Below are 13,700 nucleotides of genomic sequence, written 5' to 3' on the forward strand. Positions count from 1 at the left end.
TCCACCATCAGTGTTGGTGTAAATGTAAAAGGTGAGACTCGAGGTGAGGGTGTTGTGACCCCGAACCCCCGTCGCCGGGAGTATGTGGTCCAGAGTCGAACTTAGACCGCTATACCAGACTCCGGCACAACCTTTTTGGGAGTTTTGTCACCGTACTCACAGTGGAGGTGTTGTAGAGGATTCTCATCCCGTCAGCGTCGATAAAGGCCTTGCGGCCCAGCTTGATGTTGGTGATGTTCTTCAGGCAGCCCAGGACGCCCTTGCGGATCAGCATGTGGCGGTGGCGCGTGTCGTTGCGGTGCCAGTCCTGGTAGATGTACAGCAGGACGGGCACATGGGCCCGGTCCACCGCCCGCCGGGCATTCGTCTCTGAGGGAGGGTTGGATGGACGGAGAGGGAGGGCGGGATGGATGAAGAGGAGGGAGAAAGAGGGATTGGGAGGGTGATGGAGAGAGGAAGGGAAGGATGAAGGGATGGATAGAGTGAGCGAGCGAGCGGGGGAGGGAAGGACACACTGGTTGGTAAATCGGCACAGACAATAGCACTGTTACTGAAAAACCATGACATTGTCCTTAGACACTGCAGAGACAGAGAGCGCGAAAAAAAAGTACTTACTGGATTTGAGCAGGGCCCCCAGTGTGTCCAGGGATACTCTGTTAAGTAAAAGACATCCAGAGAAAAGGGCTCAAAAACAGCACGCACGCACGCACGCACGCACGCACGCACGCGCCCCCCCCCCCCCCCCCCCCCCCCCCCCCCACACACACACACACGCACACACACACACACGCACGCACACACACACACACACACACACACACACACACACACACACACACACTTACTTCAGCAGACTGGTGTTCTTTTTGCTGTAGGGTCCGATGATTTTGAACATGAGCTCCAGCACTCCATTCTTCCCCAGGGACACAGCATTCACAGCTGAAGACAGACAAACTGAACCTCAGTGCCCTCAACAATAACACCATATAGGAGTTGGCAATAGTTGAGGCTACACTAGAGTAGGTTAGGGACTGTCAGTCAGATGTATGGTTCCTATGGCAACAATATTTTTTTTACACCTGTAACTGACATTTCCTGCAATCTAGTGCCAAAGATCGCCTCTTATATATATATATATATATATATATATATATATATATATATATAATATATATATATATATATATATACACACCAAACATTAGGGGCACCATCCAATTTTTGAGTTGCTCATTCACCCTCTGAGTGGTGTACCTACTTAATGTCTCAATTGTCTCAAGGCTTAAAAATCCTTCATCTACACTTCTCTTAATGTTTTGTAAACTCTGTGTGTATATATAGTGGTGCAGCCAGTCCACAATGCACAGCGCCTCTCTTACATTCTTTGTGGAGAACCCTGCCTATGAAAACAGTATGTTAGGTTAATAACTGTCTGTCAAATGTATGGTTCTGTTCAGGGGTCTCCCCCCCTTTTAAAAAGGTTGTGCTGCCGAGTACAGCCGGGGTCTAGTGACCTCCTTTGGTATTTTATTTGTATGTTTTTTGCAATTTCTTGAACACCTGTAACTGCCATTTCCTACAATCTAGAGCAAAACATTTCATATATATAAAAAAAAGAAATATATAAATAACAATACACACACACACACTACATGACCAAAAGTATGTGGACACCTGCTCGTCAAACATCTCATTCCAAAATCATGGGCATTAATATGGAGTTGGTCCCCCCTTTGCTGCTATAACAGCCTCCACTCTTCTGGGAAGGCTTTCTACTAGATGTTGGAACATTGCTGCTGGGACTTGCTTCCATTCAGCAACAAGAGCATTAGTGAGGTCGGGCACTGATGTTGGGCGATTAGGCCTGGCTCACAGTCTACGTTCCAATTCATCCCAAAGGTGTTTAATGGATTTGAGGTCAGGGCTCTGTGCAGGCCAATCAAGTTCTTCCACACAGATCTCAACAAACCATTTCTGTATGGACCTCGCTTTCTGCACAGGGGTATTGTCATGCTGAAACAGGAAAGGGCCTTCCCCAAACTGTTGCTACAAAGTTGGAAGTACAGAATCGTCTACAATGTCATTGTATGCTGTAGCGTTCAGATTTCCCTTTACTGGAACTAAGGGGCCTAGTCCGAACCATGAAAAAACAGCCCCAGACCATTATTCTTCCTCCACCAAACTTTACCGTTGGCACTACGCATTGGGGGAGGTAGCGTTCTCTTGGCATCCGCCAAACCCAGATTCAACCGTCGGACAGCTAGATGGTGATCCGTGATTCATCACGCCGGAGAACACGTTTCCACTGCTCCAGAGTCCAATGGCGGTGAGCTTTACACCACTCCAGCTGACTCTTGGCATTGTGCATGGTGATCAAGATCTTGTGTGCGGCTGCTTGACCATAGAAAACCACTTCATGAAGCTCCCGACAAACAGTTCTTGTGCTGATGTTGCTCCCAGAGGCAGTTTGGAACTCGGTAGCGAGTGTTACAAATGAGGAGAGACGATATTTACGCGCTTCAGCCCTCAGCTGTCCCGTTCTGTGACCTTGTGTGGCCTACCACTTTGCGTCTGAGCCATTGTTTCTCCTAGACGTTTCCACTCATTTAGCCCGTTTGGGATGCTCTGGATCGACGAGTACGACAGCTCCCACCAATATCCAGCAACTTTGCACAGCCATTGAAGAGTGAGACAACATCCCACAGACCACAATCAACAGCCTGCTCAACTCTATGTGAAGGAGATGTGTCGAGCTGCATGAGGCAAATGGTGGTCACACCAGATACTGACTGGTTTTCTGATCCACACCCAAACTTTTTCTTTAAGGTACAGTTGAAGTCAGAAGTTTACATACACTTAGGTTGGAGTCATTAAAACTCGTTTTTCAACCACTCCACACATTTCTTGTAAACAAACTATAGTTTTGGCAAGTCGGTTAGGACATGTACTTTGTGCATGACACAAGTAACTTTTCCAACAATTGCTTACAAACAGATTATTTCACTGTATCACAATTCCAGTGGGTCAGAAATGTTACATGCACTAAGTTGACTGTGCCTTTAAACAGCTTCGAAAATTCCAGAAAATGATGTCATGGTTTTAGAAGCTTCTGATAGGGTAATTGACATCATTTGAGTCAATTGGAGGTGTACCTGTGGATGTATTCCAAGGCCTACCTTCAAACTCAGTGCCTCTTTGCTTGACATCATGGGAAAATCAAACGAAATCAGCCAAGACCTCAGAAGGAAAAAAAATTGTAGACCTCCACAAGTCTGGTTCATCCTTGGGAGCAATTTCCAAACGCCTGAAGGTACCACGTTCATCTGTACAAACAATAGTATGCAAGTATAAACACCATGGGATCACGCAGCCATCATACCGCTCAGGAAGGAGACACGTTCTGTCTCCTAGAGATGAACGTACTTTGGTACGAAAAGTGTAAATCAATCCCAGAACAACAGCAAAGGACCTTGTGAAGATGCTGGAGGAAACAGGTACAAAAGTATCTATATCCACAGTAAAACGAGTCCTATATCGACATAACCTGAAAGGCCACTCAGGAAGGAAGAGGCCACTGCTCCAACATGGCCATAAAAAAGCCAGACTATGGTTTGCAACTGCACATGAGGACAAAAATCGTACTTTCTGGAGCACGTGGGTGGCAGCATCATGTTGTGGGGGTGCTTTGCTGCAGGAGGGACTGGTGCACTTCACAAAATAGATGGCATCAAGAGGAAGAACAATTATGTGGATATATTGAAGCAACATCAAGACATCAGTCAGGAAGTTAAAGCTTGGTCGCAAATGAGTCTTCCAAATGGACAATGACACCAAGCATACTTCCAAAGTTGTGGCAAAATGGCTTAAGGACAACATAGTCAAGGTATTGGAGTGGCCATCACAAAGCCCTGACCTCAATCCTATAGAAAATTTGTGGACAGAACTGAAAAAGCGTGTGTGAGCAAGGAGGCCTACAAACCTGACTCAGTTACACCAGCTCTGTCAGGAGGAATGGGCCAAAATTCACCCAACTTATTGTGGAAAGCTTGTGGAAGGCTACCCGAAACGTTTGACCCAAGTTAAACAATTTAAAGGCAATGCTACCAAAAACTAATTGAGTGTATGTAAACTTCTGACCCACTGGGAATGTGATGAAAGAAATAAAAGCTGAAATAAATCACTCTCTACTATTATTTTGACATTTCACATTCTTAAAATAAAGTGGTGATCCTAACTGACCTAAGACAGGGAATTTTTATTAGGATTAAATGTCAGGAATTGTGAAAAACTGAGTTTAAATGTATTTGGCTAAGGTGTATGTAAACTTCTGACTTCAACTGTATCTGTGACCAACAGATCCATATCTGTATTCCCAGTCATGTGAAATCAATAGATTAGAGCCTAATGAATTGATTTAAATTGACTGATTTCCTAATATGAACTGTAACTCAGTAAAATATTTGAAATTGTCGCATGTTGCGTTCATATTTTTGTTCAGTATATAGTGGGGCAGCCAGTACATAACGTGGCGACGCGCTTATCATACATTCTTTGCGGAGAACCCTGCCCATGGCAACAACAGGCTAGGTTAGTAATTGTCTGTCAGATTTGTTTCCTATGTCTACAGTAGGTTAAGTTAGTAACTGTCCGTCAGACTGCTGGTTCCTACTGTAATGGAAGGTCAGTCCAGTAAGTGTGGGTCAGACTTACAGTTGGAGGAGTAGACCCGTAGGACCTGCAGGCAGGGCAGCAGCAGCTTGTGGTTCTGCAGGTTCTGTTTGAGCAGGTTCACAGTGACGTTTAGAGCTCCGTTCAGACGGGCTTTCACACCAAACTTCCTGTCTGGAAAAAGAGAGACGGAGGGAGTGTGCATGCGAGAATTGGTCTGTTTGTGGTAGGGATTATGGTAGAAGTTTGAATGACTATGTTAGGGCTCTTGTTACAGCGGTAGAGTGTGTGTATGTGGTACCTTTTGGTCCAACCTTGGCCAGGAGTGAGTGGAGCTGCAGCATGAGCTCCTCGCTGGGGGGAGACTCTTTACTGCCACTGAGGACTAGCTGCAGCAGGATGCCTGTGCCCCCCTTGGACACAAACACACCAACCCTGCGCCCCCCACCTGGGACACACACACACACACACACACACACACACACACACACACACACACACACACACACACACACACACACACACCTATCATTAACACAGCTTCCACAAATTTACAAATAACCATCTCAGTTTCCACAAGTCAATCAATCGCCACAGTTTTACACTGGCAGCCCAATTCTAATTAGTCTTCTGACCAATCACATTCAACCTTTTCACATCAGATCTTTTTCAGGGCTGACCTGGTTGGTCGAAAAATATCAGAATTGGGCTGCCTGTGTAAACACAGCCTAACAAACCACCACTTCAGTCACACCATCTACCCAATCAAAGCACTGTTTCCACCCAAGACAATCTGATACTCATCAAATCAGTGAGCAAGACACTGTCAAACAGGAAACCGTTAGTTTCCATTATCCAAGTAAAGAGCGGTTACCACTTACCCACAGTTAACAGCTCATTCAGAATGTACAGAATGTTCAGGATAGTTTGCAGATCCTGTGTGTTCTATCAAAAACAGAGAGCATGGATATTACCAACGCATACCAACACAAAATAACATGTGAGCAATGACAAACACATTCGTACGTGTGCACACACATAGAATGGGGCTGCTAAACTACCGGTAACTTTGGTAATTATAATATATGCCATTTAACAGATGATTTTATCCAAAGCGACATACAGTCGTGCGTGCATACATTTTACATACGGGTGGTCCCAGGAATCGAATCCGCAATGCTCTACCAATTGAGCTACAGAGGACCACAGGTCATCAATGGTAACTTTGGTAATTTATACTTTAAAAAATGTATTCATATAAAGTATATTTTCTTTATATCTGTGTCCATATTGTCCATGAGTTTCTAGTGAATAGACCATATGGTTTTAGAGAAAATAACCTCGTTAATGAAAAAAAAGCATCTAATCAACAATGGCATTATTTTTTGACTAATTCCGCAAATCTTCCATCTATTTTCTTTTTTGATACCAACTCGGTTCTCGGGACCCCAAGGAGTGCACATTTAGTTTTCCCCCTAACACTACACAGCTGATTCAAATGATCAAAAGCTTGAATATGAGTTGATTATTTGAATCAGCTGTGTAGTGCTAGGGCAAAAACCAAGACTCGTTTTTGGGAAACCCTCTTTTACAACAAAGACATGTAAAATAATTCAAAGTGTGTAAAAATAGAAAGAATATTTTATGCCGAAACCCTCATTATAAACATTAAGTTGATGGGTTATATTTAGGATTATGCTTTACAGCTTTGTCATTATATTTTTTTCATGTATATATTTTACATGTGATAGGGTACACAGAGGGCCAGAGAATTAGACACATGATAATGTGAAGTACCCAAAAAGGCCACCTATATGTCATGTGATAAATTCCATTAAATCCTTGAAAGTTACCAAAATTCTGGTATACTGGTAAACTTTGAAAGTTACCAGTAATATTCCCTCTTTTGCAACCCTAAGACACACAAACAGCCATTCATGCACATTGATTTTAATGCAGGAAAACTGAAATCCGTTTGACCAAATTTCTACCAGCATGCCATCTGTGCAACTGGAGGGGGGGAAAAAAATCCAGATCACCTTTATTCCACACACAGAGATGCATACAAAGCTCTCCCTCGCCATCCATTAGGCAAATCTGACCATAACTCTATCTTCCAGAGTTCTGCTTACAATAAAAAAAAAATCTAACAGGAAGTATCAGTGAGACGCTCATTTCAGAAGTGGTCCGATGAAGCGCATGCTAAGCTACAGGACTGTTTTGCTAGCACGACTCCGGGATTCATCCAATGGCATTGAGGAGTTTACTACATCCGTCATCGGCTTCATTAACATGCATCGACGACGACGTCCCCACAGCGACCGTACGTACATATCCCAACCAGAACCAATGGATTACAGCTGTGGACACCAACCGGTCAATCGCGATCGACTGGTTGATCTCCAAGGCATTCCTAGTTGATCACCAAACATTTCTGTAAAAAAGACAATGATAAAGCCTTGCATTCCAATTGTTTTTATTTGATTTGTGCTGTTGGTGGTAGGTGCACTTGATTCAGCAGCCCTAGTGCTGTTGGTGGTAGGTGCACTTGATTCAGCAGCCCTAGTGCTGTTGGTGGTAGGTGCACTTGATTCAGCAGCCCTAGAACCAGGAAGGCAAAGTGTTCCCATATTGAAGGTAGAACTCTGGCTACCTGACAGGCCCAGAGGGCAAATGAAGTGCACTTATAGGCCTACCGCTGGCCAATCAGATAGCTCAGATCAACGTGTCTGCACTGTTTCCTCACGCCATAGACTGTGAAAAGAAGCCTCAAACACACAGGCGTTAACAATATAAGATTGCAAAACTTTTAAAACCATAACTAGAGAGAGACTCAAGGAATCAACGTTTTTATGAGTAAGTTCATGTTACAAGTTGTTATTCAGCCCTGTGAACACTTTTTTAGAAGCCATGCGTGTTCTCCCTCCACTCACGGTACAACCAGCACCGCAGCTGCAATGAATGCGTACAGAAAAGTGTTCTGATAAGCTTGTGTTATTATTAGCGGCTTGTGTCTTTTTAATATGGAGGAATATTTCACTTTCTCTGGTCATAGGAGTAACAACATGAATTGGTGCACGAGGCAGAAATGAGGTAGAAATAATGCAGTGTTTCGCCATCAGCTGGAAGACCGTGTCCCCTTTTCTCAGCGGAGGGAGGGAAAGAGGAGGGACGGTGAGTCGGGTAAGAGGCAGCCTCACCGCTGCTCCCTCCCTCCCCTCAGACTGAACATCAGATGCAGGCCACCAGTCCAGAAAAAAAAAAATAGAAAAGGAAATGCTCACTCAGCTGTTTCTCACAAGTAATACAACAAATTCTATATTACCAGTGTGATCATATACCTAAAATGTAGAAATATAATTTCAAAATGGTCGGCGAAGAACAACATTGGCTGGGCAATTCAAGTATAGCCAACATGCAGTGATAATGTATTCGGCTTATAACCTACTGCACAAACCTCATTGCTACAAAAGTGTTTTTAATTGGTTAATGTTGCATAGGCTCACGTTTTTTAAGCCCTGTTTAAGCCCTCGGTCTGCATTTTGACTCAGAAAGTGATCGTGACTCAGAAAAGGTTGGTGACCACTGGATTACAGGCAACATCTGCATTGAGCTAAAGGCTAGAGCTAGCGCTTTCAAGGAGCGGGACACTAACCCGGACGCTTATAAGAAATCCCCCTACGCCCTCGGACGAACAATCAAACAGGAACTAGCGTCAATACAGGACTAAGATCGAATGCTACTACACCGGCTCTGAAGCTCGTCGGATGTGGCAGGGCTTGCAAACTATCACGGATTACAAAGGCGAAACCCAGCCACGAGCTGCCCAGTGACACGAGCCTACCATACAAGCTATGCTCGCCTTCTATGCTCGCTTCGAGGCAAGCGATTGATCTCTCATCAAATGATTTATAAGTGCATGGGGAGAATAACGAGATGGCGAGATATAAAATCCATTGCTGAAACCAAGTGTGTGTCATGTAAACTGCATCTCGGGGAAGACTATTAGTTCCATTACTTTTAGGACACCATGACGTTGATAGTCCTTGTTATACGTGAGTTGTACCCTTTTCACACTACTGAGCCGAGCAGAGGCGAGCGTACCGTACCGTTCCGGCCTGGTTACACATCCACCACAGTTGCTGGAACCCTGCTAAAAATATCAGATCCAGCTCAGTTTGGTTTGGGTCGGCACGATAGTGTGAAATGGCTACTCAACGATATTCCTTTTCATTAATGTGCTGGTCTCCTTATGCCCTCTGCTTATGATGTTGTGGTATTGTACAGTAGCAGTAGTGGAATGTGGCGTTACAGTAGTGCACAAAAAAAATTGCCCTATGGCTTCATTTACACAGGCAGCCCAATTCAGATTTTTTGCCTAATTATTGGCAAAAGAGCTGATCTGATTGGTCAAAAGACCAACCGTTCAGAATTAGGCTGCCTGTGTAAATGCAACCCAAGTGACATGTGTGCTCGATTTCTGGGACTATATTAACATCATAGTGGAACAGGATGTGAACTCACCTCTAAGGTCGCCAGGATGACCTCCATGCCACTGGAGCCCTTGGACATGATCTCCTTCCGTGTCTTCTCTGAAACACAGAGGGACTTAAGTTACATTACATTTCCCTTCGCTATGTTAGTGTTAATAGGCTACTATAGCACAAGTAATGACTAGCCTAGTTATAAGGTCATCATATCGTTGTCATTTTTACCATGCTATTTCTTAACTAAATAGCAGAATTCCTGATTTTAAAGTGAAAGTGAGTACTGTATAAACAAATATAAATAGCATGTATAGTACATTAAACGTTTCAAAACATGAGCCCTGCAGCTCTCCATTTACAGAAAATGTGAAATCCATTTGCTGCTGCTGTAGAAGAGTGAAACATACTCCTCTCTTAGAGAAAGAGGGCTCTGCCTCTCTCTCAGTCTGACCCCCAACCCCCATTACTACCCCTCGTTTCTCTCCTTTTAGTGTTTTCCTCAGGGGCGTAATTTACAGGAGGGACAGGGCGGATAGATTTCCCAATTATTAGAAAGAGGCAAAATGTTCCTCCCCAATGATTCGTTGAAGTCAAAAATACGCCACTGCCTGCCACAGGTTCTCTCTGAAACAGTCTTACCACATGGATGGACACAAAACTCCCGCAAACTTCCCGCGACAGCTCCTCAACAATTAGTAAAAATACAAAGGGGACTTGCCCATCACAGAAAATGACCACATCAATCTGTCTCTCTTACACACGCGCACAAAAAGAGCACAAAAAGAGCACTAAAAACCAACATAGAGCAAACTCAAACACCAACTCAACGAGGTCCGGAGCCCGCTGCTCCGGACCTCGTTTTACCTTATCATTAATTGCACCCACCTGGTGTCCTAGGTCTAAAATCGGTTCCTGATTAGAGAGGAACAAAGAAAACATGCAGTGGAACTGGCTTAGAGGGCCAGGGTTGAGTTTGAGGGCCCTAGTAGAAACTAACAGAAATAACACAAAGTCCAGGAAAGCAAACAAAATATAACTCAGTCAGCAGCACCCAGGGCAGCTCATATCCCATGAAATAGAGACATATTGCTGGTGTGGATGCTGGCCACACCACCCAGGCCAGTAGAGGTTTGATGGAGTGTTTGATTGAGCAGACCTAATGAACAAAACAATAGCTCACCGTTGACCCTCAAAACCAAAACAACATAAGTTTGGTCATTTCCATGTAAAAGGACCCATGAGCACCAACATGTGAAGTTCATAGGACCATGTCAAATGTGGTGTCAAATGAAAGTTAAGAGTCTATATGTTTGAGAAATTAAGGCATATATACATTTTTCAACCATTTTCATCCTAAAATTTGGGATAAGCAAATGCTTTGATTTCTGGTCAAACAGATGGAAAAGGGGTCTTAGAAAACATCTACCAGAAAAAGTATTCAAAAAAGGTATTACAAATGCATCAAAACACAATAAAGTTGAAGTTAAGATCCTTGCCAACTAATATCAACATTTATATTGAATGTTACAGAAATTATATGCCTTCTGTAAGTTTAAGAAATATTGTCTTGCCATTCTGTTACAAAAACACTTATATTGAAGATATTTTCTCATTTCTCTCATTCATGAGGGAGGATAATGAAAGTTCACAGAAGTAACAAGGTAGACCTACCAATTATGTAATTGTTTTTACTGATAACAATTTGGTTTATGATTTAAGTCTTTTAAAACGTGTCATTCCGTAACAGAACGTCAACAACAAAAAATCTGTAACAGAATGACTGCAATTGAATTGGCTACAACAGGAAATGATAGTCACAAACCAGTTGGGTCACCTGCTACTGTCCTCCCTTCCACTGGCATACTGTTATGTTCAAAATCTGAACTCGTGAGGGGCCGCAGTTGCTCGCGGGCCTGCGTTTAAGGGCAACAACTACCCAGTATTATGGTATCCATGTTGTGTTATCTACACAAGCACTATCCAATACAAGGGTTTTAATTGGTTATTGAGGTTTTCTGAAGCAAAATAGAATATAGTGGGCTTTACACTATTTATTTACTTTTATTGTCTGGCAAGGTGAACCGTAAACACTGTCTTCAGAAACCAGTTCAACTTTTGGCAACTTTATTTTATTTGTAGAGTAGCGGTTTTAGTTTTGCCAGTACGAGATATACAGAGTCCAGAGAAACCTTTGTTCCTTTAGACAGTAACTTCACAAACCGCTCAAAGTCGTAGCTACCTGTAGTAGATCTGCACCACAGTTGCTGCATGGCGCTGCAGTACAGTAGTACTCTTCCTTCGTACCCCAGTATGTAAATGAGTGTCAGACAACTGCTTGACAACACTTTTTAAAAAGAAACTCAGAAGTGACCCCACTTCCCAATTTCAGAACACTATCTTTACTATTTAAGTTCTGGTCAAATCACCCCCCTCGTTATACACAAATGTTCCTCACGAGGGCGGCTATTCAACACCCTAAAATTGTCACTTTCTATACTTTGCCGAAATTACACAAGAAATGTTACAAAACCTCCTGGGCGCCCTATTGTAGCGGGCATTGATGGAGTAACGGCCCTTTTATCGACTTTCGTTGACTCATATTAGATCACTTGCAGAACAGCTCCTGTCCTTTGTAAAGGACAGCAGCAGTATGGTCTCTAATATTGAATCTCTTGATCCTCTCCCTGAGAATACTTTGTTAGTAACTTTGACGTTGAGTCGTTAAACATGAATGTTCCTCACGAGGGCGGTATTGAAGCCATGGACCATTTTCTTCTGCAACCTGACCCTAACATGCTGACCAGACACATACATGTTATTCAATCATTGCACCCACACTGCTCGCGAGCGTCTGCATGGCCAGGCGCCAAAATAGAACTTGGTTCTATTTGTGAAGCTTGACGGACTGCAAGTCCTGCCTCTCCCATCTGCTCATTGGTTTTTAGGAGCATATACCCACGTGCCATCTCCTCATTGGTTTATAGGAACATATACCCACGTGCCATCTCCTCATTGGTTTATAAGAACATATACCCACGTGCCATCTCCTCATTGGTTTATAGGAACATATACCCACGTGCCATCTCCTCATTGGTTTTTAGGAACATATACCCACGTGCCATCTCCTCATTGGTTTATAGGAACATATACCCACGTGCCATCTCCTCATTGGTTTTTAGGAACATATACCCACGTGCCATCTCCTCATTGGTTTATAGGAACATATACCCACGTGCCATCTCCTCATTGGTTTTTAGGAACATATACCCACGTGCCATCTCCTCATTGGTTTTTAGGAGCATATACCCACGTGCCATCTCCTCATTGGTTTATAGGAGCATATACCCACGTGCCATCTCCTCATTGGTTTTTAGGAACATATACCCACGTGCCATCTCCTCATTGGTTTATAGGAGCATATACCCACGTGCCATCTCCTCATTGGTTTATAGGAGCATATACCCACGTGCCATCTCCTCATTGGTTTATAGGAGCATATACCCACGTGCCATCTCCTCATTGGTTTATAGGAGCATATAACCACGTGCCATCTCCTCATTGGTTTTTAGGAACATATACCCACGTGCCATCTGCTCATTGGTTTTTAGGAGCATATACCCACGTGCCATCTCCTCATAGGTTTTTAGAAGCATATAACCACGTGCCATCTCCTCATTGGTTTTTAGGAACATATACCCACGTGCCATCTCCTCATTGGTTTTTAAGAGCATATACCCACGTGCCATCTGGAGGTTCACACTCCAGTCAGTTGTGCTAATCCACCTTAAAGTTGGTTGCCAACTGCTATATAAAGTCCGAAGAAGAAGAAGCCTGAAGGAGGAGAGATCAATAGAAACAAACTCGGTTTAACTTTTATCTGTGGATTCATTGTTGGAGTAAAGGACCTTGTGCATTTCAGGTAAAATAACAACCCAATGTTTATATCCCAGGACAAATTAGCTAGCAACAGCAATAAATGCCATAAATGTTTCATGCTTTTCGATCTGTCCTCAAATTAATATAATTGGTTCAGAGTTTCAACCTGCGTGTTCTGATCGCATCTGGTGTGGGGAGACAAAATCAACAGTCAAGGACAGTCTCGCAAAAAGATGCATTCTTGCGTTCTTAGTACCCGCTATTCAAAGTGCTCGGAACAAATTAAGGGAATCGTTCAAACATCGGCACATCCTAAGATCCGATGATAGTAATGTGTTTTCAGAAGCTCCTTTGGTCGTATTCTCGCAGGGCAGAAATCTCAGAGATCAATTGGTAAACTGATTTACCACCCCCAAATACCCCAGCACAACGTCTATTTACGCCTCTACTGGATGGAAACTACTAGTGTAATGGCTGTGCTCAATGCAATGGCACTTACAAAATGTAGATCCTTCAAAAGACACCCATACAGGGAAACAGATCCCAATCAAAGGTGTTATCACCTGCTCCACTGAGGCAGTTATTTATCTTATTTAAAAAAAAAATGTGGGTAAAACGAAGAGTGAATTAAAAGTACGAATCTCTGAGCATCGTAGCACCATTAGGTGC

General features: G+C 43.3%; 1 protein-coding gene across 4 annotated transcripts in view; it reads right to left on the bottom strand.

Annotated features, from left to right (window-relative positions):
* The window catches only part of LOC106580090 (cytosolic carboxypeptidase 1), a 44,411-nt gene that overhangs the window by 17,532 nt on the left and 13,179 nt on the right, over window positions 1-13,700 (bottom strand). For all 4 annotated transcript variants that reach the window (XM_014160726.3, XM_014160725.3, XM_045702980.2 and 1 more), the window contains exons 4-10: window positions 9,193-9,260; window positions 5,550-5,613; window positions 4,970-5,116; window positions 4,711-4,842; window positions 846-939; window positions 616-653; window positions 161-369 (exon numbers count right to left, since the gene is read on the bottom strand). In XM_014160726.3, the coding sequence (XP_014016201.2) occupies window positions 161-369; window positions 616-653; window positions 846-939; window positions 4,711-4,842; window positions 4,970-5,116; window positions 5,550-5,613; window positions 9,193-9,260 (752 nt within the window). The remainder of the gene's footprint in view (window positions 1-160; window positions 370-615; window positions 654-845; window positions 940-4,710; window positions 4,843-4,969; window positions 5,117-5,549; window positions 5,614-9,192; window positions 9,261-13,700) is intronic.

This window comes from Salmo salar, chromosome 20, assembly GCF_965601325.2.
Source record: "Salmo salar chromosome 20, fSalSal1, whole genome shotgun sequence".
In the NCBI taxonomy this organism is placed as follows: Eukaryota; Metazoa; Chordata; class Actinopteri; order Salmoniformes; family Salmonidae; genus Salmo; species Salmo salar.